This window comes from Anas platyrhynchos, chromosome 7, assembly GCF_047663525.1.
Source record: "Anas platyrhynchos isolate ZD024472 breed Pekin duck chromosome 7, IASCAAS_PekinDuck_T2T, whole genome shotgun sequence".
NCBI lineage: Eukaryota > Metazoa > Chordata > Aves > Anseriformes > Anatidae > Anas > Anas platyrhynchos.
The window spans coordinates 16,560,749-16,581,562 of NC_092593.1; the positions used below are offsets into that span (position 1 = coordinate 16,560,749).

General features: G+C 52.5%; 2 protein-coding genes across 10 annotated transcripts in view; both read right to left on the reverse strand.

Moving 5' to 3' along the window:
• HEG1 (heart development protein with EGF like domains 1) overlaps window positions 1-10,596 on the reverse strand; it is a 43,669-nt gene extending 33,073 nt beyond the window's left edge. Inside the window, exon 1 of one of the 3 annotated variants that reach the window (XM_027460957.3) lies at window positions 10,252-10,594. In XM_027460957.3, the coding sequence (XP_027316758.3) occupies window positions 10,252-10,447 (196 nt within the window). In that variant the 5' untranslated portion in view covers window positions 10,448-10,594. Of the gene's footprint in view, window positions 1-7,699; window positions 7,770-10,251 lie in introns of those variants that run through there. The other 2 variants (XM_027460958.3, XM_027460959.3) reach the window with 2 other exon arrangements.
• Window positions 10,597-17,435: 6,839 nt separating this feature from the next.
• SLC12A8 (solute carrier family 12 member 8) overlaps window positions 17,436-20,814 on the reverse strand; it is a 52,845-nt gene continuing 49,466 nt past the window's right edge. For 6 of the 7 annotated variants that reach the window (XM_072040812.1, XM_072040815.1, XM_027461051.3 and 3 more), the window contains one exon: window positions 17,437-18,604. In XM_072040812.1, the coding sequence (XP_071896913.1) occupies window positions 18,439-18,604 (166 nt within the window). In that variant the 3' untranslated portion in view covers window positions 17,437-18,438. Of the gene's footprint in view, window positions 18,605-20,814 lie in introns of all 7 variants that reach the window. The other variant, XM_072040814.1, reaches the window with a different exon arrangement.

Consider the following 20,814-nt stretch of genomic DNA (forward strand, 5'->3'; position numbering starts at 1 on the left):
GCCACAGCCCTGCAGGCTGCGAGTTTCGAGGTCCCTGGTGTGGGTGGCAGCAGCTGGGATTTCAGTGGCTGTCTGTCTGTGTCCGTCTGCCCGTGCTGCCCCGGGGCTGGGGACAGCGGTGTGGTTCTTGTGGGGCTATGTGGAACCACAACAGGATGACGAGGGCTGCTTTTACTTCCTATCCTTTTTAGTTGCTCCACGTCCATGATCCCAAAGCCTAGGGAATCTGAGATAACGTAAGAGAAGAAAAAAATCCGTAATTTCTCTCAGAGCAGCACCCTGAAGCAGCAAAGAGCAGGTACTCCGAAATGAAGAGCACACACCAGCCGGGGTCGCTTCCAAAGGCCAAGGACAAAGCGTGTGCTGCAGAGGGACAGGATGCCGTCCTGCTTACCCAGTGCTTTCCAGCCTTTCAGTTTTGGTGTCCGAAGCACCGCTCTGTGGAGGCACAGCCTCCCAGGCCTCAGCTCAAGCCTAGGAAACCTGCATTTTGTGCTCAACTTGCTTGGACAATTTGGGTTTAATGCCCAGGTCCCTGGGATCCCATAGACCCCTATTTCTGGAAACCCACCACCCTGGGGCTCAGAGCAGTGACTTAAGCCTCTGGTCACAAGGTCTGCCTTTTGTACAGTTTTTGGCAACTGAATTGACAAAAAAAAAAAAAAAAAGTCCTGTTATACTTTGGAAAACACTTTCAAATACGAGCCCACTTCGAATAGTGATAAGCCGTCTCGTGACTATCCGCACTCCCCAAAAGACCCCATATCCATGCAGAAACTCCACTAAAAGCTCCCCGAGCAAGAACCGGGCAGCTTGCAGACACCTAATTCCCTCTTAAAATCCTCCAGGCTTTTCTGCTGCAGCGGTGCAAGAGGAAAAATCACCCACGCACTACTCCTCGCTCCTCTTTCCAGGGATTTAAGGTCCACTCGAAGCTTTCCCGAGCGGGAAGGCAGCAGCAGGGCCACCAGCGCAGGCGAGGGCAGAGCCAAGCCGTGCTGGACCCAGGCTGTTGTCGGTGTAACTCCTGCTCCCATCCGAGGGCAGTGCTGCTGGAGACTGTCAGACGGCGCAGGGAGGAAGTCTGCTGGCAGGGCTCCACCGCAGCCGAGTTGCTAGGTCACTGGAACAATAAAAAGGCAAGAAAAAACATCCTGGCTGCAAAAAAGAAAGGAAAAAAAAAAGGGGGGGGAAAAAAATGAAAAAAAATGCTATGGCAGCTCCACCAGCGTGCACAGTGCTGGCAAAGGGGGGACAAAATGAGGCCTGGGAGAGCAGGACAATGCCACTGCTGGCTTTTATAAGCACACGAGTTCATTTATAACCGGCCCTTTCTCACACAAATAAGGAAATAATAGAAACAAGGGGTTTGTCCGCAAGCTTTGCAATTGTTAAAAATCTCACATGGGGCTCACCAGAACAATATTTCAGGGGAAGCCAGCCCACTGCTGGTACGGCGAGATTAATTACCCTCTGAATGCTGCCGAGGGCATCACCCCGCATTGTGCAGCCTCCTGCAGCACTCCAGCCCCCAGCAGCTGCCCCCGTGCATTTAAGTGGGCACGAGGTGGTCCTGGGGCTCCTGCTCCTCCGAAAGGAGAGGCGAGAGCAGCTCAGAAGTTGCAGGACCAAATTTTGCTTTCTGAGCGTTTAATTTATTTCAGGGCCAGGAGGGAGCATTAGCTCATTCTGCCTGACCTCATGTGTAGCAGAAGTCACTGAACGGAGCTTATTTATTCCCAACATAAGCACAGTGCCTTGGTTTAGGCTTAAACAGAGCTTGCAGGGGAAAAAAATAAGCTACGGGTATTTGTGGACTGGCGTGGATACCAAGAGGACTGCTTGGTTTGGGACGCTGTGTTTTCCCCTGTGGGGGCAGGAGGGTAAAACCTTTAGCTGGGACACGGGCTGTGGCCCACAGGGGAGAAAAAAGCAGCTCAGTTTGACACAGAGCCATAGGAGAAGTGGCACAAATGCCACCTAAAAGAACCAAAGCCACTGGCAGAAGTTCCTCAGAAAAGCCCAGCGCCCTCCAGCAAGCGCTGCACAGAGCCACGAGGAGCATCCGCAGCCGAGCACGGCAGTGGCAGCCTGGGGACCACAGGCATCGCCTGGCAATCTAAAAAAAAAATAAAAAGACAGCACGGTATTTCCACGTCAAACCCTGGAAGCAAAACAAGCGGGAGCTCTGAGAGCTGCTTCCCGCAGCCGGGAGGGACAACAAGCAGGAAAGCCACCACCCTGCCAAGGAAACCCTTCCCGCGGGTGCCAACTGCACCAGCGCAGCTTTGCCAGGAAAGGGGAGTGGGTACCACTGAGCCGGGGTCGAAGGTTTGGTCCCACGTTGGGGTTTAAAAAGGATTGTGCTTTCAAAGATGTACCTAATTATATTCTTTTAAAGGGGTTTTCTAAGCAGCATCTCACTGGGAGGGGATGGACAAGTTCTACAGTCACTGGCTAGGAATGGGTTTGGGAGCAGATGGCCAACCTGGGAGCTCAGTAACCAAAGGATGTAGCAGGGACAAGAGGGATGAAGATCCCAAGGCCACCAAGGGTGGATGCGTGTTGGAGACACTCAGATACAAGGCTCGCTGGCTTCCCCTTCCATCTGGGCTAGCAAAACTCAGAACCACCCCGAGGGTGAATAAGAAAAAATAAATAAATTTAAAAGCTTAAAGAGAAATGGATCCCCTGATGAGATAAGGGCCCCTGCCTCCCTTCTCCCACCCGCCATGAAAGGACAATGATCTAGATCACATTTCCTCGATGACACTGCGCCGAGCGGCCGCTGGCCAGGTCCCTCCCCATGGCACATGGACACCGGCCCTGCTCCCACTCTGCACTGACACCACCGGTTCCTCCCATGGGGATGAGATTCTCCCAGTTTTGGCTCCGTGCAGTTGGATGCTGGAGGTGATGGAGAAGGGCAGGGTCGGGGAGCAGCGCTGTACCCACAGCCTTGGTATGTGCCTGCAGAGCAGGGACTGTCATGGGCTTAGGTTTAGCCACCTGGAGTCCCTCAGAATAAAACCTTCGCGGTTACTCTGCACTCTGATCAAGTTTCCCCCCTAAGAAACATCCCTTCAAAGGGCTTTTATCTGCAGGGTTGGCTGCTGCTTTCATACCGCAGCCCCATTCTGCATCTGTTGAAAGAGCTGATAACGTCCCGAAAAGAATTAACATTTCGATCTTAGTCCTGTAACCGAATCCCAAGCTGGCAATGATGAATGTTCAATGCCTAAAGCTCCTCAGGGGTATTTTCCTTTGAGCTCTTCCAAGCCCGTACCAGGGGTGAGGAGCTCTCTAAGGATGTCTTTGTGAGCCACAGCTACTGAAACCCTGCTCCGTGTCCTGCAGACACAGACACAATTGTGCCCAGCTCCAGCCCAGAGATAAAGGATGAGTTACAAGGGCAGGATTGTGCTCCACAATCGGGGCCCTTGATTCCGGCGCACAAGGAAAGCAAATCATGAGCAGTTTGTTTGCTGAGGCTTCCCCTCCTGGAAAGACACTCGCAGCACTGTGCTAGGACTTAGCCCAGCACACAAGGTTGCATTCCTCCCTTTTGTGCTCCCTCCCGACACTGCTCAGCTACCTCTGCTTGTCAGCTTGAGAGATCTCACAAGTTGTGCAGGGACAAACCTGGCCAGCACTTGTACCTGGTACCGTTCCTCCCAGAAGGTTTAACTTCTGGCTGCTACAGTTTCCCTGATAAGGAAGTGTTTTCTTACCTGGGATGGCACAGGTGCAGCGGAACCACTATTCTGAGATGCTGTGAAACCCTTCCCCTTGAAAACATGTTAGATAAACATCTTTTGGGGCAATCCTGCAAGGGGAGATGCCTTCAGCTCCTTTTCAGCCCTGCCTTGTGCTTTTACAGAGAGCTCAAAACCGAAACCAAACCCCAAACCTCTCAAACACCCAAGCTCCAACCCGTCCCAACCTCCTCCCCTCAATGTACCCATACTCCAAAAAGTGCTGTCCTCCCCTGCTGGGCTGCAGCACCCTGCCACGAGGCTGCCATCGGTTCTGCGGCCACATCCCCAGCGCGGCGATGCTCACCACAGTGTGACGTTTCACACTGGTCCTCAGGGCTTAAGAGATTTTCCACCAGAGGAAGGGTGTTAACAGCAGCGTCCCGGCAGGCGGTGACGTGGGTAATTGTGCCCTGCAGGCCCGGATTCCTCCTGCTGCCCCAGCCGGTGCCTTTTAAGCAAGCAGGGTGCCAGGGAGCTGCCTGCACGTGTGGCAGCAAATCCCAAAATCTCCTGGAGAGCAAATCCTGCACTTTGCAGGCCCCTGTCTGCACAGCCACTGCAGGGCGACCTTACAGCCCTGCCCAGCACCTGGGGGTCCCTTTACTTGTGATGAGCAAGTTCAGCCTGAAAAGGTTTTACTTTGATGTTTTGGGTTCAAGCACGCAGGGTGCTTTAGGAATAAGAAGTATAGGTGTACATGGAAACTCCCGAGTGAATCCCACCAAAAACGCAGCAGCACAACTTCACACCTGAGCTAAATTAGCTTCAAGTTGAAAAGAAATGGGCATTTTTCCCAAAGTTCACCCGTGAGAAGCTCGCTGCCATTCTAATCACTGTGCAAACAGTGATTAGCTTTTGGGTTTAGGTTTTTGCTTTCCTCAAACATCTCCACAGTTACCAGCTGGATCCAAGCGCTGACCCAGGAGCCCGAGACCCGCAGCAGGGTGAAGGGCAGCAGGGCAGGCTCAGTCCTATTGTGAACAAGGTGGCTGTCCTCACAAAAGCAGCTTTAAAAGCCCTTTCAGCTTCACGTCAAAGTGCCAAGGCCACCACAGGGTGCCCACAACACTGGGCAGAAAACAGCTGTGCTTACTCCCAGTTTTCCTGCGGCATGGCCCTGTGCTTCCAGCACCAGCACACTCTTTGCTGGCCTTCCCTTCTCCCAGCGGAGTGAGACCATCACAGCGGCCCACCTGCTCGTGCACACACACAGCATGACCAACAGGAGTGGCTAAAATTGCCCCTCAAATGCCCCAGAGACCAGCTTTGCACTTGTGCTGCTTTTAAATACAACCAGCCTGCACTTCTAGTCTGTCTCCTGGATTCACAGCTCATGTTTTCATGTTTTTTTTCTACCACCTCCACAGCCAGCAGCTCCCTTTCTCCCCCTCTAAGCGATTCTCCTGTAACGACAGCTCCAGGAGTCGGAGCTTTCAGGAGAGAAAGCCAAACCTTCCGAGGCACTCAGCACAGATCAGGACTTTTGGCAGCAGCAGCCCATCATCCACAGCCGAGATGCTGAGTGCAGCTGGGGCGATGCTCCAGTAACCGGTTGCCTGCAAAACCAGTTAGCGAACAACTTGGTGCTGGGACGCAGATTTACGTACAGTTCTACACCTCCCGAGGAGCCCCACCTGCCCAGGGGACAGGCGATGGAGAATTCCTCGTGGGACTGGGGACACCACAGCGAGCCTTGCTTGGGGGAGACAGGTTGGCTACTGCACTTCAAACACTTAATAAAAGGCTTTCTTATTCCTCGTGCATTTTATCCTGGCTTCTGAAAAGACAGAGCTCATGAGACAGCTTCATCTGAGCAACTTATCACACCTTTCCCTTGCGTGGCTTTGCCCAAACACAGACAGCTCTAAGAACAAACCACATTCCCCCCCCTCCCCAGCTCCACACAAGCACACTTTTGACCCCATCGTCCCCATCAGTGAAACCCTGCAGGTGTTGCACCTTCCTGCAGCTGGTCCCAGCCCTGTTCCTTCTTCAGGACCAGGGTTGCTGCCACCACATACAGCACCCTGCTGGCACAAAGAGGCGATTAACAGCAAAGAAGGGACAGGACCCAGCATCCTGAAATCTGCAGTGGAAACCTCACAGCGTCCTGACCCTAAGAGGTCCTCATTTCAAGCAGGAGCTGGTTCTCGTTCCCACTTTGCTGTGTGATCTCCCGAGCACCCCGGCAGACAAGCTTTGACACTGCTCTAACACAGGCAACAGCAACGCGGGCAGCTTGGAGGAGCTGAAGTTTACAGAGCTTCCTTTCCTCGAGGGAACTGCATTTTTCTAAGATTATATTATTACTTGGGCTGGTCGCTCAGCAATGCAACATCATTTCCCTTTTGGGTGGGAAAGTTCTCTCCTTGTCCTCTGACTCGAATGATTTCAGCCTGAAAGGATGACTGCAAACTCAGTGCATAATCGAAGAGCTGTCAGGGAACCGTGCCCCTGGCTGCAGCAGGATGCTGTGGCACAACACACGGGTATTAAAAATGTAGGGCCAGTCGTGTGCACACCCCAGCTGCACATATACAGAAGAGAGTGAGAGGGACGGGTGCCCAGATGTGACAAAGCCACTTTCTACTGCTGTGCACCTACAGCCTTCATTCTTTCACCGAGCCTGTGCTCGCAGCCCACTTGCATGTGCTCTGGCTGAATATCTCAGCAATTGAAGCTCTGGTATTTATGGAAACAGCAAATTACAATGCAAATGTTGCAAAAGTGCTCAGAGAAATAAAAATTTGAATTTGTAATCAGGCCTATTTCCACTGAAAATTGGATTCTGCCTTTTATGCTCAGCCGATCGGGAAAGAAAAAAACACATTGTATGACCTACATCTTCAATCGAATGTAAATAACAGGGCCTGGGTTTGGGGTATTAGAGGCTCGTGACAAGCTTGCTCCCCAGCTGCAGACTATGGATTATCTATCGGGTGTTACCAGGGGAATATACTGAACAAGCAACCTTTCATTTGCTCGGAGCACCTGCTGACCCTCTGGACAGCCAAACTGCCCTTAAAGCTTCCTTGCACCACTCTGACAGCAGAGAGATGCTAGAGCAGGTGCCGGGATTTGGCTGTGCTTCAGGATGGCATTTTCATGTTGCAAGAAGGCAGATTTTTGACCTTTCCATGGAAATAATTCTTTATTTTGCCTGGGATCAGTCTCTGTTTTCGCCTGGAGGACAGCTTGGTGCCAGGGTGGGCAGCTGGCGGGGCAGAGCGACCCACGGCCAGCACAGCCAACCCACCACTGCTTCTCTTTTTTTATTTCCATTTCCTACCAGGGAACATTTCTGACCACCAGCCCTAAAACTGGGACCTGTAACGGGGGAAAGAAGCTCCAGAGGACTTCCAGGATTTTAGGAACTCTGCTGCTTGAAACAAAGCAGCAGAGACTTTTGACACTGAAAATCTCATCCCCTGGGGGGGGGAACCAACTGCCCAGCAGGGCTGGCCATAGCCAGCGGAGGTGCTGCAGCAGCCGCCTGCCTCCCTTGGCTTCCCAGCCACACAAAATAATTACAGCAAATTAAATTATCCGTCTGAAGTGGCGATCGCGGCTTGGGAAGAGAGATGTGCGAATGGCTGCTGAAGCGCTGCGCTCGTGAGACGCACAGACCAGCTCTGGCAGTTTGCTACGGGGAAACGAAAACTTCAGGTGAGCCAAGCACAACCGTGCCTTTCCCCCTCCTTTTCTGAAACTGCTGCTTTTTTTTCCTCTTTCCTTTTACGCTCTTCGTTCTGTACCCCAAAGGAGCAGAGCTGAACCTACGCAACCCCAGGGACCTCTTGGCCCACAAAACAAATCCAGCATCCCTTCTGTGCCACCAGCTGTCCCCTGACGTCGTGCCGAAGCTTGCCGGCAGCATCCTGCACCAGCACGACCGCACGGACAGCTGGGCTTCTGCCCCCGCAGAGCCACCCGATACGTACCGGAAAGTCTGAGGCAGATTTGGAGGCAACACAGCACTTTTGTGCGAACAAGCATTCTCGTGAACCTCTTCCTTTGCTCCTAAATCTGCTTCTTCCACCCACAGACAGTTTCAGAGGAGGAGAGTTAATGAATAGATGAGCGAGTGCCCCTCTGCCAGGGCAGGAGGCTCCTGACAGCCAGCCCGGCTCTCCTGGGCTGCAGGCAATGCTGGTTCCTTCTTGGGTGATCTCCTACCTCATTTCCCGGCCTCACACCGGGGAAGCTGCAAGGAAAGGCGGCAGCTGGCAGAGGAAGGAGGGAGAAAGGACAGGAGGGCAGGCACAGATGGCAGAACAGCAGATTGAGTTATCAGGGCAGCCGCACGGCTGGCGTCCCCACGGGGCACCAGTGCTGACAGAGGGCTGCGGGGAGGTGTGGTGAGAAAAGGGACGTTGTAGGAGCAGGGGGAGGATTCGCAGAGCCAGAGACCTCGTCCACAGGGACCTCATCAGGGGCTCAGTGCCACCTCTGCCCTCCCCACGGCACCACTGTGACGGCCTCTGCAGGGCGCAGCAGGAGCAGCAGCGTTTGCCAAAGAGGTGGCCACGTGCCGTGCATCCCATGGAGCAACGGAAAACAGAGGTGTGTTATTCCCATTTTACAGGTGGGAAACCTGCAATAACGAGACCAGCTGGAGGCAGAGCTCGTGACTGAGCCCTCATACGCCCCAGCTTGGCAGCGCCCATCGGGTTGCCCGTCTCTGATGCAAAGCAGCTGCCAGGGAGAATCCCACCACAGGCTTTGACACCAACACCTCCTTTCCCCATCCTTCCTGCTCCCCAGGTACGGAGGCACAAGCAGGCCAGGGAGGGCAGCCGGGCTGCCCAAGCCCACTTGTACCCACGCTGCTACCAGCTCGCTGATGAAGGGGCCGCTGCCTCCTAACCTCAGAGCTGTCTCAAAGCTGCCCGAGATGTAATCTGCGTTTCCACGTAGCGACGGGGCGATGGGTTCACAAGAAACGCTCCCCACTTCAAACAAACATTTTCAAAGAACTCCTCAGAGCGGTGCAAGCGCCCACGAGACAGACGATGGGGCTTTATGCAGGTCGGTCTGAAAGCAGTTCAGGAGATCCCGTCCCACCGCACCGCTTCCCTTGACTGACACAAGCCTAGAGCTGTAGCTAACAGCGAGTGAATTGCAGCTGTCGGGACACCCCGTAATTTATTATGCCATTTGCTCTAGATCGAGCTACTACCGTGCTATTTATCACCGCTCCTGGCTCGGGGCTGACGTGATTCACGAGCACCTGTAGCTGCCGGCAGCACGGAGCTAACTGCAGAGCCCCGCGCCCCTGGCCAGACCCAGGGTTTTGCAGCACGAGGACAGCCAGCTCGGGCTTTTCAGGCTCGAACAAAGGAAACGCATTCCTCCGCCGACTCTCAGGAGCCATCAAGGTCACAGGAAAAGATGCCAGATAGGAATCTGAGGTGAAATTGAATATTATTTTTTTTTGCTATCCGGCAAGGGATCTGCAAAGGCTCTCGTCAAATAACAGCTGAGAACTTTGCAGGCAGTTGCAGATTTTATCTCCGCGAGGCACACAGCAGGAAAGGCAGTGTTATTTTCACCCCTTCTGGAGGGAGAACTGACTTGAAGTGGCACCGAGAGCTCTGTGGCTGGGCCGGGAAGGGACCCAAACCTCCCTAATTTCAGCGCGGTATCCTGGTCACCAGGCTGCTCTCACCAACACTGTTAGCAGCTTTCATGCACTGCAGGGCACATCCCAGCCAGGATCCCCAGCCAAACACCTCGTATAGCGTGGGCACATCCTACAAAGGCACGCTTTGGGTACCCAAAGACAACCGAAACGTTACAAATGCAGTTCCGCCACATTTCCTGAAGTTTCACAACTTGGGTTTTATAAACTGACCCCTACATGGCACAGCGTGGTACTCTTCTCACATCAGGAACTAAGCCAAAACTCGGCGCTCCATCCCAGGCAGGTGATGAGCCGTCCGGACCCAAAACCCACACAGGTCTGTGTTGACGTGCTGGAGCTCCTTAGCCCACTTGCAGCCGCCCAGCACCAGCTCCCCCAGCGCATCAGGACTTACTCATCCTGCGAGCCCTGTCTCTTCTTGGCACCTGGGTAAACCCCATCACAAGGGGATGAAGCGAGCTCTGCGTTTCCTACCAAAAACCCAGCCCACCCACTCCCTGTGCTGAAACCAGCCCCGGCATCACCGGCAAAGCACCACGCCAGCCCCCGCTCCCGCTCACAGATGTGGCAGGCGAGGAAAGCCGTGACTTTGCAGGTGACTGATGTGCTGGGTTGGGGTGACACGGAGACACCCCGACGCACCTGTCCCATGCGTGGCGTGGGCTCGCTGCCCACCCGTGCACCCACGTCCTGTTCGCTCCTTCCCCCCCAGGCTCCCTTCACCTCTGGAAGGATCCCAGCACCCGGGGGGCTCCGGGAAGCCCCAGGGACCAGGGCAGGGGGCTCGGATAAAGCCCCCTGGATGAAGCCACCAGCGTGTCCCCCCGTCCCCATCCCGACCCCACTCACCGGGGCGGCCGGCGTGTCCCGCGGCGGGCGGCGAGCAGGGGCGGCCGAGGCGGCTGCGGGGCGATGGAAGAGGAGGTGGAGGAGGAGGAGGAGGAGGAGGAAGGCGCCGGGGAGGAGGGGGTGCGAGGGGCAGCGACCCGGCCGGCGGGGCCAGCCCCAGCCCCAGCAGCACCAGCAGGGTGCAGGCTGCCGGCATGGCGCTGGGGACGGGACGGGGAGGAAGAGGAGGAGGAGGAGGAGGACGAAGGGGGGCTCACATGCCCGCCGGGGGACGAGGCCAGGCCGGTGTGGGGGTGCCCATAGCGCCGGGGGTGGGGGGGTAAGGGGGGGGTCGGCCAGCGGCGGCGGCAGCTTGCGGCCAAGTGCCGGCGGCCGAAAGTAAAAGGGCAGGCGGCCGAGGCTCCTCCTCGAGCCTGACATCACCCGGCGCGGCCCCGCACGGCTCGGCACGGCTCGGCACGGCCCCCCCCGCATCCCTCCCCCGGGCCGGCCCCGCTCCTGCGCTGCTTTGACCCCGGCCTGGCCTCCCCCGGGCACCCGGCAGCGGCCGGGGGGGCGATGCCCGAGTCCCCCGGGGGGCACCGCCGCAGCGGCTCCGGGCAGAGCACGGGGGGCGTCGGGCAGACCCCAGGCTCCAGCCCCCTCCCGGCTGCGCCTTCGAGCCCCTGCCGAGTAACTTTGAAAGCTTTTATTGGTTATAAAGCGAACCCGCTGCCGGCTTCGCCGTGCCAGCAGCGGCTTTTTGCGGCTGCAGCTTCTTGCGGGGGTGAGTTCCCAGGCTGGGCTGCACGGGAGGCAGAGGATTTCCCTTTATTGTTCTGAAATTCCCCTTCCTCGCCCCGCGCTCCTGGTTCAGCGAGAGCACACAGCGCCGAGCTGGGGCTGGGGCTCGGCCCTGGCTGCTGGCAGCCCCAAGGAGCCTGGGCGCAGTGTCCCCAGCGAGCCCTCCAGCCCCACACACCAGCAGCACCCCGTTCTTGGCAGCCTCTCCCCCCTGGGATGCTTGCACGCCCTTTGCTTTCCCTCCCTGAGCTGTTTATTTCAGGTTCAGGCTGAATTTCCCCCAGCCAAGCAGAAAATGGTGTTTTGGACACAGCTGGCAAGCGACAACCCACCGAATCCAGTACCAAACACCAATGTGGGCTGCACCCCCTGCTCCCTCTTTCTCCCTTCACCAAAAGAGAAGCAAGTAGCCTGCTACCAAACACAAACTCTCCTGAAGGCCTCTTTCCACCCAAAAGGTGGCACTGATGAGCCCACACAAGTACGGGAATGACAGCGGCTTGTCCAGTTAGTCCCGGACACAGGGATTTGGCATCCCGTTATTATGGTTTTCCCTGAAACGAACCAGCACATTGCAACCCCGCTTCTCATTACACGAGGCAACACCCCAGCCCTGGCAGCTGGGGCCACCTGAGCGACCCAGAAGCTGCAGGCAGCGGCCACCAAGCTGCGTGGTCTGCACAGGACATCCTTGCGGTCCTCCAGCCTACGCCAAGGGATTCACCCACACCTTACAGAACAGGTCGCCTAAAAAAAAGGCTTCCTCCTCAACATGATGGAGATACCCACGTTCAGCGAAGCGATGTGCCATCAAGAGTTAAAGCGGGTATGAGGAGCTGTAGCTTGCTACTTTGGGAGAAGGCCCAGGGAATGCAGAGCAGCAGCTCAAATAGCTGGGGGATATCCTTTCGCACCAAGTGCATGACTCCCCGCCACCAACTCCTACGACAACAAGCACTCCGCATCCTCCGAAGCTGTAAATCCAGCAAGCAGGAAGCGCGGGATCCACTGCTCTTCCAACAAGTCTCCGTAAATTCTTCCTACTGTTTTACTCAACAGGCACGTTGAGAACAAAATCAGCCGCGCATAAATGCAAAATAACCGTCACTGAAAGAACAACCTTGAGGAAGACGGGGTTGGTATCGAGTGTCCCCACCTCCTGGTGTCCCAGTGGTGCACAGCAGGGCCCCCGCCATGCCCTGCCTCTCCTACAACACCCAAGGCTGTGAAAAAAGCACCGTGATGGGAGCTGGTACCATCAACCCAGTATTTACCATACAGAAAAAGCTATCCCCGCTCCGTCACAGCTCCAGTCACAGTGTGTTATTCACAGGCACCTGGAAAGGAAGCGCCGATGTCCAGGCTGTTTCGTATTTCCCAAACATGATCCCTTCCCCCACCAGCTGCCCAATTTGCCAAGGCCTCGTGGCTGTAAATGCCAGGCTACCGCCTTTTCCTGCCACGTCACTTCAGTCCTACCTTTGTTGCTTCAATGAGGAACATCCTAACACTGAAGAAGTCAACTCACAACAAATTCTGCTATTTTTGAGGTCCAGCTCACCAAGTGAGCTCCAGTTCACTTCTCCCCGCGTGGCCCTGAGCTGTGCATCCCCGTGGCATTGTACATGGCACCAGCACTCGTGGCTCCCCAGTAATGGGAGATTTAAATGCATGGAATTAATTTCCCAAGAAGGACCAAGCAAACCTTGATGTCAAACAATGCCTCCTGAAAGAGGCTGCGACCTAAAAGTCTCCCCAAATTACGTATAAATACACTCAATGCTTCCATCCAAAAGCAGCACATTCAACTCAAAAAAGAGTTTAAAAAGAATAACAGCAACACAGGAAGCCTCCAACATTACTATATAAAACATGATTGATAGTAAATGCTGATTAATTGAATCCCACCCATCACCCTGCTCTGGGGGAGGAAAAACAGTTTGTTTTTGTTTCACCTTGATTTCCACGTTCCAGTCTGAGGGGCTGGAGGCACACAGCCCAATTTACCAGTTTCTGCATTGTTTCAGCCTGAAATCACTAAAAAAACCAGGAGTTTCTACAGAAGAGGCATCTCCGTAACACCTCGTAAGGATTACACTCACTGGTCACTTCTCGTCAGTTCTATAGGAACCCTTCACAGCCCCAGCCAACATCATGAAACTCCTGCAGCTCGCTTGAAACGCAGCCCAGATCTGTCTAAAACTTGGATCAGGCTCATAAACCTCAGACAAGTTTTAAGCTGATGATGAATTAAGGTACAAAGTGAATATTTTCTACTCCTGGAATTTGTTATTAAAAGTCCTGAGTTTCCGAAGTGGACAGATAGTTCCTAACCAAGCAATTAATTACCTTCGCCGTCTCCTCTCGATGCTGTAAGCCATCCATTAATGGATCCCAATCATCCAAAAAGCACTTAGCACCTAAACATTTTTCTTGAAATTCTGGGGATAGTGGTGCTTGATTGATTTATTTTTACAAGAAATGCCTGCCTCGTACCTCCCTTGGAAGCAGCTCATTCCAGATCCTTGACATTTGGAGGTCAGGATGGATACGGGTCTTGTGCTCTCTTTTCATCCCTCACAGAAAAATGCACAACAAAATAAAGCCACTGGATACAAAATGTTGCCTTTTGAATCCCGTTGTTGGAAATAAACCCAACATTTTCTGGAAAAGAAGAAAAAAAAACCCCAGCCATTTCAATCTATCTGGTAAGAAGCAACTCTAAACCTCTGATTTATTTCTTTCAGGACCCTTTTCAGCCAGCTCTGGTTTGGAGCGCATCAAGAACAACCCAGCCCTCCCAACAGCCCTGCACAGCAGCACCGCCGCGATCCAAGAAGCTGCTGCTGCTGCTGCCAAGGTTCACGAGCAGCATTTGGATCCCATAAAGCTACAGGTGCACCCCTGTACCACCGGGCTCTGCCGAGCAGCCCCAAGGCTTCTGCTCACGAACCTCCCAAATCCGGGCAAATCCCAAAGCCACGAGGGGCAGAGGGGGAAGGAGCCTCTGTTGCACCCCACAGCTTTAGGGCTCTGTGTTTCCAGCCCGCAGTTGGCTGCCAGAGCCTCTCATCCACAGCTTTTTGGGCTGTTTTACCCAGAGGTCTCGCCTTGTCTCGGGTTTAAATGCCGTTACACCAGATCTGGGTCTCAGCACTGTGAAATCAGGAATGTAAGTTCACTGCGTTCCTGTTTTATATGGAGTTACCAGATTTATAGGTTGACTATAATCTTTTAATTTTCTCTCGTTTATTGCAGTAATTGCCCTTTCTAGAATTCACCAGACAAAGGCAATAATTCAAATAACCTCATTTTCCCGCTGATTTAAATGACAACCCTAGGCTGGCTGCTGTGATTCAGCACATCTCGTCCAGCCTTGCAGGTGGGGGCATGATGCCACACGAAACAGTGCCTGCCTGAACCAGAAAGTGAACCAGAGAGGCAGGAGTGAGAACACACTGCCTCACTCTTGCAGGGAGCCTGTTCCTGCATTAGCCCACGCACAGAATCGTCCTTTATTCAGCACGTTTTGTCATGCTGCTTCTGTGATCGCTGTTACCTGCTAGGAAAAGCGACCACCCTAGCTGTGAGACTTTTTGGCCAACATACACAACAAAAAACATCCAAGGATACCCAAATCTGACAAGAGAGAGCCACGAGGGGAGAAAAAAGAAATATGGATATGGGTTAAGCTCTGGATTTAAGGGGTTTGGCTCTCCCTGAGCAGACTCCTGATGGGGGAACACAGACAGACCCGAGGGGGTGATGGCAACTTATACCAAGGAGCTGTCGTTTAACGCCGATATCATAATGAAACTTGGCTTTCCTCCTGCCCGTTCTCAACCTTATTTGTGTTGCAAGTGTTTTGAGGCAGAAGATTCTGATTTCTGGACACTTGTTAATGTTGTGGCATCACAAACACAGCATGAGCTTCTCGGCGAGACTGCAAGGCAAATAATAAAATATTTATCCTACCGTCTGTGCTTATATCTTCTGCAAATGAACCTGTCAAAACTCGATCTAGCAGCCTACAGTTGAAGCCTTAAAAAAAAAAAAAAAAAGCCCTTTTACATCCACATATCTCTCAAACACAAATCTTCTCCCTCCCTGCACCATTGCTAAATGTCCTAATTTCTTAAAAACAATTCCATGAACTCCAAGGAAAGCAGATTGTAGATGACAAAGCTCACATGGCTAAAAAGATAGAAGGGTCTTTTCAGAAGGACGTTAACCAAAAAGCAACTTGCAGTGGACAGATAAGGCTTAAAGCTGGGCCCCAAGCTGATCTTCAGGGATGCTGAGTGTTCACTAAAGCTGCAGCAGCCAGAGCCACAGTTTGGCTCCCAGGTGGGCAGAAGGAACACTTCCCACTCACAGCAGGAATTGCCACCCACATTACTTCCCTTCAACCACTAAATGTTAAGCTGACAAATTGCTATCCCTAATTTCATGCATTTTTAGAGTGCTACAAAAGCTACAGACGCTTTTGACAATGCACCCCGATGATCTGCAATGCTATTAGCCTTCCTCTCTTCCTAAAGAAGCTTCCTTGATACACAAAGGCCTGCATGCCAGTGGGGTCAGAACTCATCCAGCCTCACAAGTGGACGAGTCTGTGGGGTTACAGGAGGGGAGACCAGCCAGAAACCCCAAATATGGTTGCTCTGAGGTTGATCAGGGTACCCCAAACCACAGGCCTTGTCAGGATTAAGTCAGTGGTTGGGAAGAAAATAAAGCACAGGCTTGATTTTCGACTGGCATTGGCTTTTCAAAAGCACAGGATGCATGAGGAAGCAGGTCAGACTGCTCCTAACACCACTGTCCCCATCCCTTCGGAGGTGGTGGCTCCTGAAACAAGCCTTCCCTCCACCGTCACTGTTAACTACATCAAAGCTAATGCCCTGAGAAAGATGAGCACACCCCTTCTTGAGCACTGAAAAGGAAAGTTGCTCTACTTACAACACAGTGGTGGTGAGGAAACCAGCCCCACATGATGCACTCCTCTTGCAGGCCTGATGGGAGGAAAAGACCAAATGCCAGCCTTACATCGTGGTGCAGGACCTGGTACCTGCAGTGCTGGTGATGCCAGGAGGGGTGGATGCTTTGGGGAAAGCTTCTCCAGAAGCAGCACGTAGAGCCCAAAGCGCAGAAAACCCAGGCAAAAGGTGTTTTGCTGCACCTGGAGCACTCACAGGGCTGTGGCCACAAGCAAAGCTGTGAGCACTGTCCTGAGAGAGCTGGCCGAAATCCTGGTAGCCAAAGGGAGGAGCTGTTTGTATTGCTGGTTTTGGGGAAGAGCAGGAAGCACGGCTCCCCTGTGGGGTCTGGTGAGCACAGTACCTGCTCTCTTCCCTCCCCAGGATCCCCTGAGTGCTGCCTGGCTTTAAGAAGGGAACTAAATTGTGTGGGAGCTAACAAGGTTAACACAGGGATTTCCACTCATTAATCACTTCATGCTGGGCTCTGGGGTTTCCTTGAGTTTAAGCTGTGCTCCTGAGGCTGCAGGGCTGGGCAAGCTCATGCTGGGGAGGGCAGGCACCCCGCAGTGCTCACACAGGGGCTCTCTTTGAAACCCGAGGGCTCAGAGCCCCGGTGCTGCGGTCGCGTATCAAACTCTAGCAGGAGACAGCACAGCACCATGCGGCTTGTCAGCGAGGTGGATCAGCTCCAAGCAGAGTCTGAAAGCTTGCACAACAGCAGCAACTGCCAAGCTCAAAGATAAGTTAATTTGATCTTAATAGCTGACAATAAAAATTGACTGTTATCTTGCCACGCTTTGAACTGATAAGAGCAAAGCACCAGCAAAGTTTCTCAGAGTTGTCTTCAGAGAAGAATCCGTGTAATTCTGCCTACCGTGTACCAGCACAGACATCCCCAAACTCAGCCCTGTGCCTTTGCTATTCATTTTTTCTCTTAATTCAGCACTGCGAGATGTGTCCTGATGCTGTGAGCACAGGAAGGGGTCTCCTGAGCACGCAGGTGGCCCCAGAGGACCTGGAGGAAGCTTCAACACATCCAAACAGCAGATCCACACCGTTTGGAAATCCAACACAAAAAGCAAGAAATCCTGACAGGACAGCTCCCAACAGAGAATGACGTGAGGTAGTTCAGCATTGGCCACCGTTTTTCGCTTGCTTCTATTGACATAGTAAAGACAAGGTTACAGATATTTAATGAAATACCTGCAACCTAGAAAAATGAATGCTTTCTGCAGCGTTGCAGGATTGTTCTCTTCTTCATCTCAGCTGAAAGTCTCCCTTGGTCCCCTTTCTAAGAAACCTGGAGAGCCAAAGCCACAGCAGATCAGACCACGTGGTGGGACAGAGGGTCCCCAACATTGGGGCACAGCCCTGAACAGCTCCAGTGTTCAGAGGCACTGAACCCGCCCACAGCTAGCACAGAGAGGCATTTCTGCTGTCTGAAGTTTTTTTATTGCACAGAAGAAATAAATAATTTAATGGCTGAAATGATCAGAGATTACAGGAAGCGAGAGGCAGCGATTTCCCCCTCTTACTTAGGTGCATACATCTATAAAGCTCAGCACAGGATGAGCTTGAAGCAGAATTAGCAAAATGCATTTTGTTAAGGCACTTCTGAATCATCTCTCCTTTTATCCAAGAGATGCTGTATTTGGAGATAGCTTTGATTTTACGTCTTGGTTCTTGTTTCAGAAAGGATGTGGGAAGCCACTATGAAAAGATGCTAAGGCATCAGTTCGTGGTTTCACAGTAGAGAAGAGTTCATTATACTGCATTACTGCATAGAAACGCGCAGGTTCGATTCCAGTTACGAATATATTTCATAATCCTCTTGCACTTGCCACTGGTTCTGGCCTATTGTCTAATGCCTCAAAGTACTTTCTAAGACCTTGGTAATTGAAACACTGAGGTAGAAAATTGCTGTATCACAAGCAGGCAAATTCACGCCGGGAGGAGAAGTGAATTGACCTGGAAGGTCGCATCCATCGGTGGCACAGCTGGGACCGGGCACTCGGCTCCTGCATCTGAGGTCACCACTCGCAAATACAATGCACACTGCTGCCCTGCTCCCCCAGAGGACATCTGAAATCGGGTGTTGTTAGCTCTTACAGCAGCGGCAGTATTCAGAGCTCAGTAGTGCTTATAATTGATTTTTTTTTTAAAGGATTATATCATTCTCAGTAACTCATCACTTCACTGGATCGGCCCTTTCATTTGCGTGTTGGTTTTATCCTCCTCCCTTTTGGATACGGTTTGAAACCTGGGCTTGCTGTAGTTTGCATAAACAAACAAGTCTTGAATATGTAAATAACTATTCACATCCTTTCCATATACATTCAAGTATTTCACAAGGCCCCGTGGCAGGGACTAGCACTTATCAGCCCTTTCAGAAGCAACAGCTCGGTATTTTTTCTGTCCTCCCCCTTTACTGAAACTGATTCACAAACTCTTCTCTGCTGATAAGGGAGGACTGGTGATAGCGGTCTCGAGAGGCAAAGTCTGCGTTCTCCTCGGTGAGCTGCGTGGTCTCCATGCCAACTGTCGCAAAGGCCGGTGTCACAACGATCTGCTCCTTTGGAGATGGCCTTCTCCTGCAAACACAGAAGCAGAGGCACGACCCGTTAGCAGCCACGCACCCGGCTGTGCCATGGCAGGGCACTTGGAGAAGGGGCTGCATTGCCCTCGGAAGGCAGAGAGTTAATCTGCAAACAGTTTCCTAGAAGACATGCAAAAACTATACTTCAACCTCCTCCCTCATAAACACTGGAAAATATACATTTTCTTAGCAAATACATTTCCTCTTTGGAATTGCTCCAAACGTTGGCTCTGCCAGTTTCCAGACGGTGCAGGAAAAGAAGGAGCACGAACTATTGCTAATGAAAAATATCCTTCTTATAGTTTCCTAAGCTTTCGTGTACATTTCAATTACTTTTGAGACCATGTAGGCTGGAAACTCTTTTCCTCTTTTAAATATAAGAGGAGACCTTCCTGCAGTTTCTTTTTCCCAGAGGCCAACTTTAAGAAAACCTTACTGCACACCTGCAAATCAAAACTGGGGGACCTTATAACACTGACTCAGCCCTCTTTGAGGTGCCAAGGATCCTTGGTTGCTTTCAGTGCTCTTGCACTCTAATGCAGTGACTTCTTTACCTCAATTTTTTTAATGTGTCTTGCTTGGATTTCAAGAAATTGTGGCTGAGGAAAAATGTGCAAGTGATTTCAATGCAATTTCTTGCAGCGTAGCAAAGGTGGGCTTCAAAACAACCTACCCGGCCCCCAAGCAGAGCTAAAACTGTGTCCATACCAGCTCGAGCAGGATCCCTGGCATTAGGATGAGGTTACCAAGCTGGCTGGCTCAGAGATTGCAGTCTTAGGGGGGAGAGAAGAAAGATCAGTCTCTGTCTTGGGCTGCTGCCAGTTCCTCACTCCATCTTCCCTGACAGAGCCTCTCCTCATCGATTGCACTGATCAAAGCGCTGAGGCCTGTGCCAGCCAGATAACCTGCAGGGCAAAACACCCGGCACCAGTGACACCTCTGCCCACAAGGAGCACGAGGGCTGCCTCTCCGGAAGGGCTAGCTTCATCTTTCCTACTCCCAGCCACATACGGCAGCTGTCCGTGAAGTTAACCAGCCTCCCACAGGGAGCATCTGACAACAGGCAGGGTTGAGAAGTGCCGAGGGACAAGCAGGAGGAAAAACTGCTCCATCATCATAGCTGCAGCACGGCAAAATTACAGGCAGTGGATGCGGCTGTACACCGAGGCGGAACAGGACAGTTAAATGCCTGGGACACAAAGCAGCGGGGTCTGACTCACCCTGCAATGAGTAATTCTGGCAGCGCTTCCAGCACAGCCCCGTGCGCCCTGTTCTCCTCCTCACCTCTTCACCCCTGGCTTTGGCTCGTGTTAGGAGTGCAGCAGACATGGTGAGTGAGAGGGAGAAAGGAGGGGGCAACCCCTTGTTCCAAATGAGACACGCACAAAGCACAGTGCACACCCTTGACACCCCCTCGCTCCTCCTGTAGCTTGTCTGACTTGGGCTCCCATCCCGCTAACAGGGAAGTGTGTGGCTTTATGCAACTGCCATGAGAGGCAGCTGCAGCTGCATAAATGAAGCTATTCACAGCAAAAGAGGTTTGCAGGACAGCTGGGTCTTCAGGGCAGCCCCACACCTGGGGAGATCCACTGGTCTGGTAGAGGCAGCTATGGATGGTGATGCAGGAGACCCGACGTGTCTGTTCTCAGCCATGCCATAGACCTTTCATGGGGATCTAAGAGAGGTCCCATCACCTCTGGCCACTCTCCTGAGCCACCTCTGCCACCAAAGGCATGTAGCCATGTTATAGGGACAGTGGGCAGAGACAGGAGCTGGCAAGACAGGCATACACACGTGCCAACATGCCTAAGTGCCTGGACCTTCATTTATTTTAAACAAGCCACCAAATTTGCACACCTAATGCCTGGCAGCTCATGTTATATGGTCTTTATTACAGTGCTCCCCCACTGCAATAGTAGAACAGCCAAACAGATTAGGAACCCCAAATCCCACTGCTCTGTACAGCAGCAGAGATGGTCATTACCCCCATGGGAAACCCAAACATGACAGAATTAATAATTAATAGGATCAAAATAAATTAACAAAACCAGTTACTATCCAACCAAATAAAAGCTCTGAGGCCTTCTGAGAAGAAAAACACCAAGATATTTTCTGCTGCAATCCCATACAAACTTGATACTGAATGGTTCCTTCACTGAAGACCTTGTTTATTGTATTTGCTTCTGCAGCTATTGCTGTTTCCCC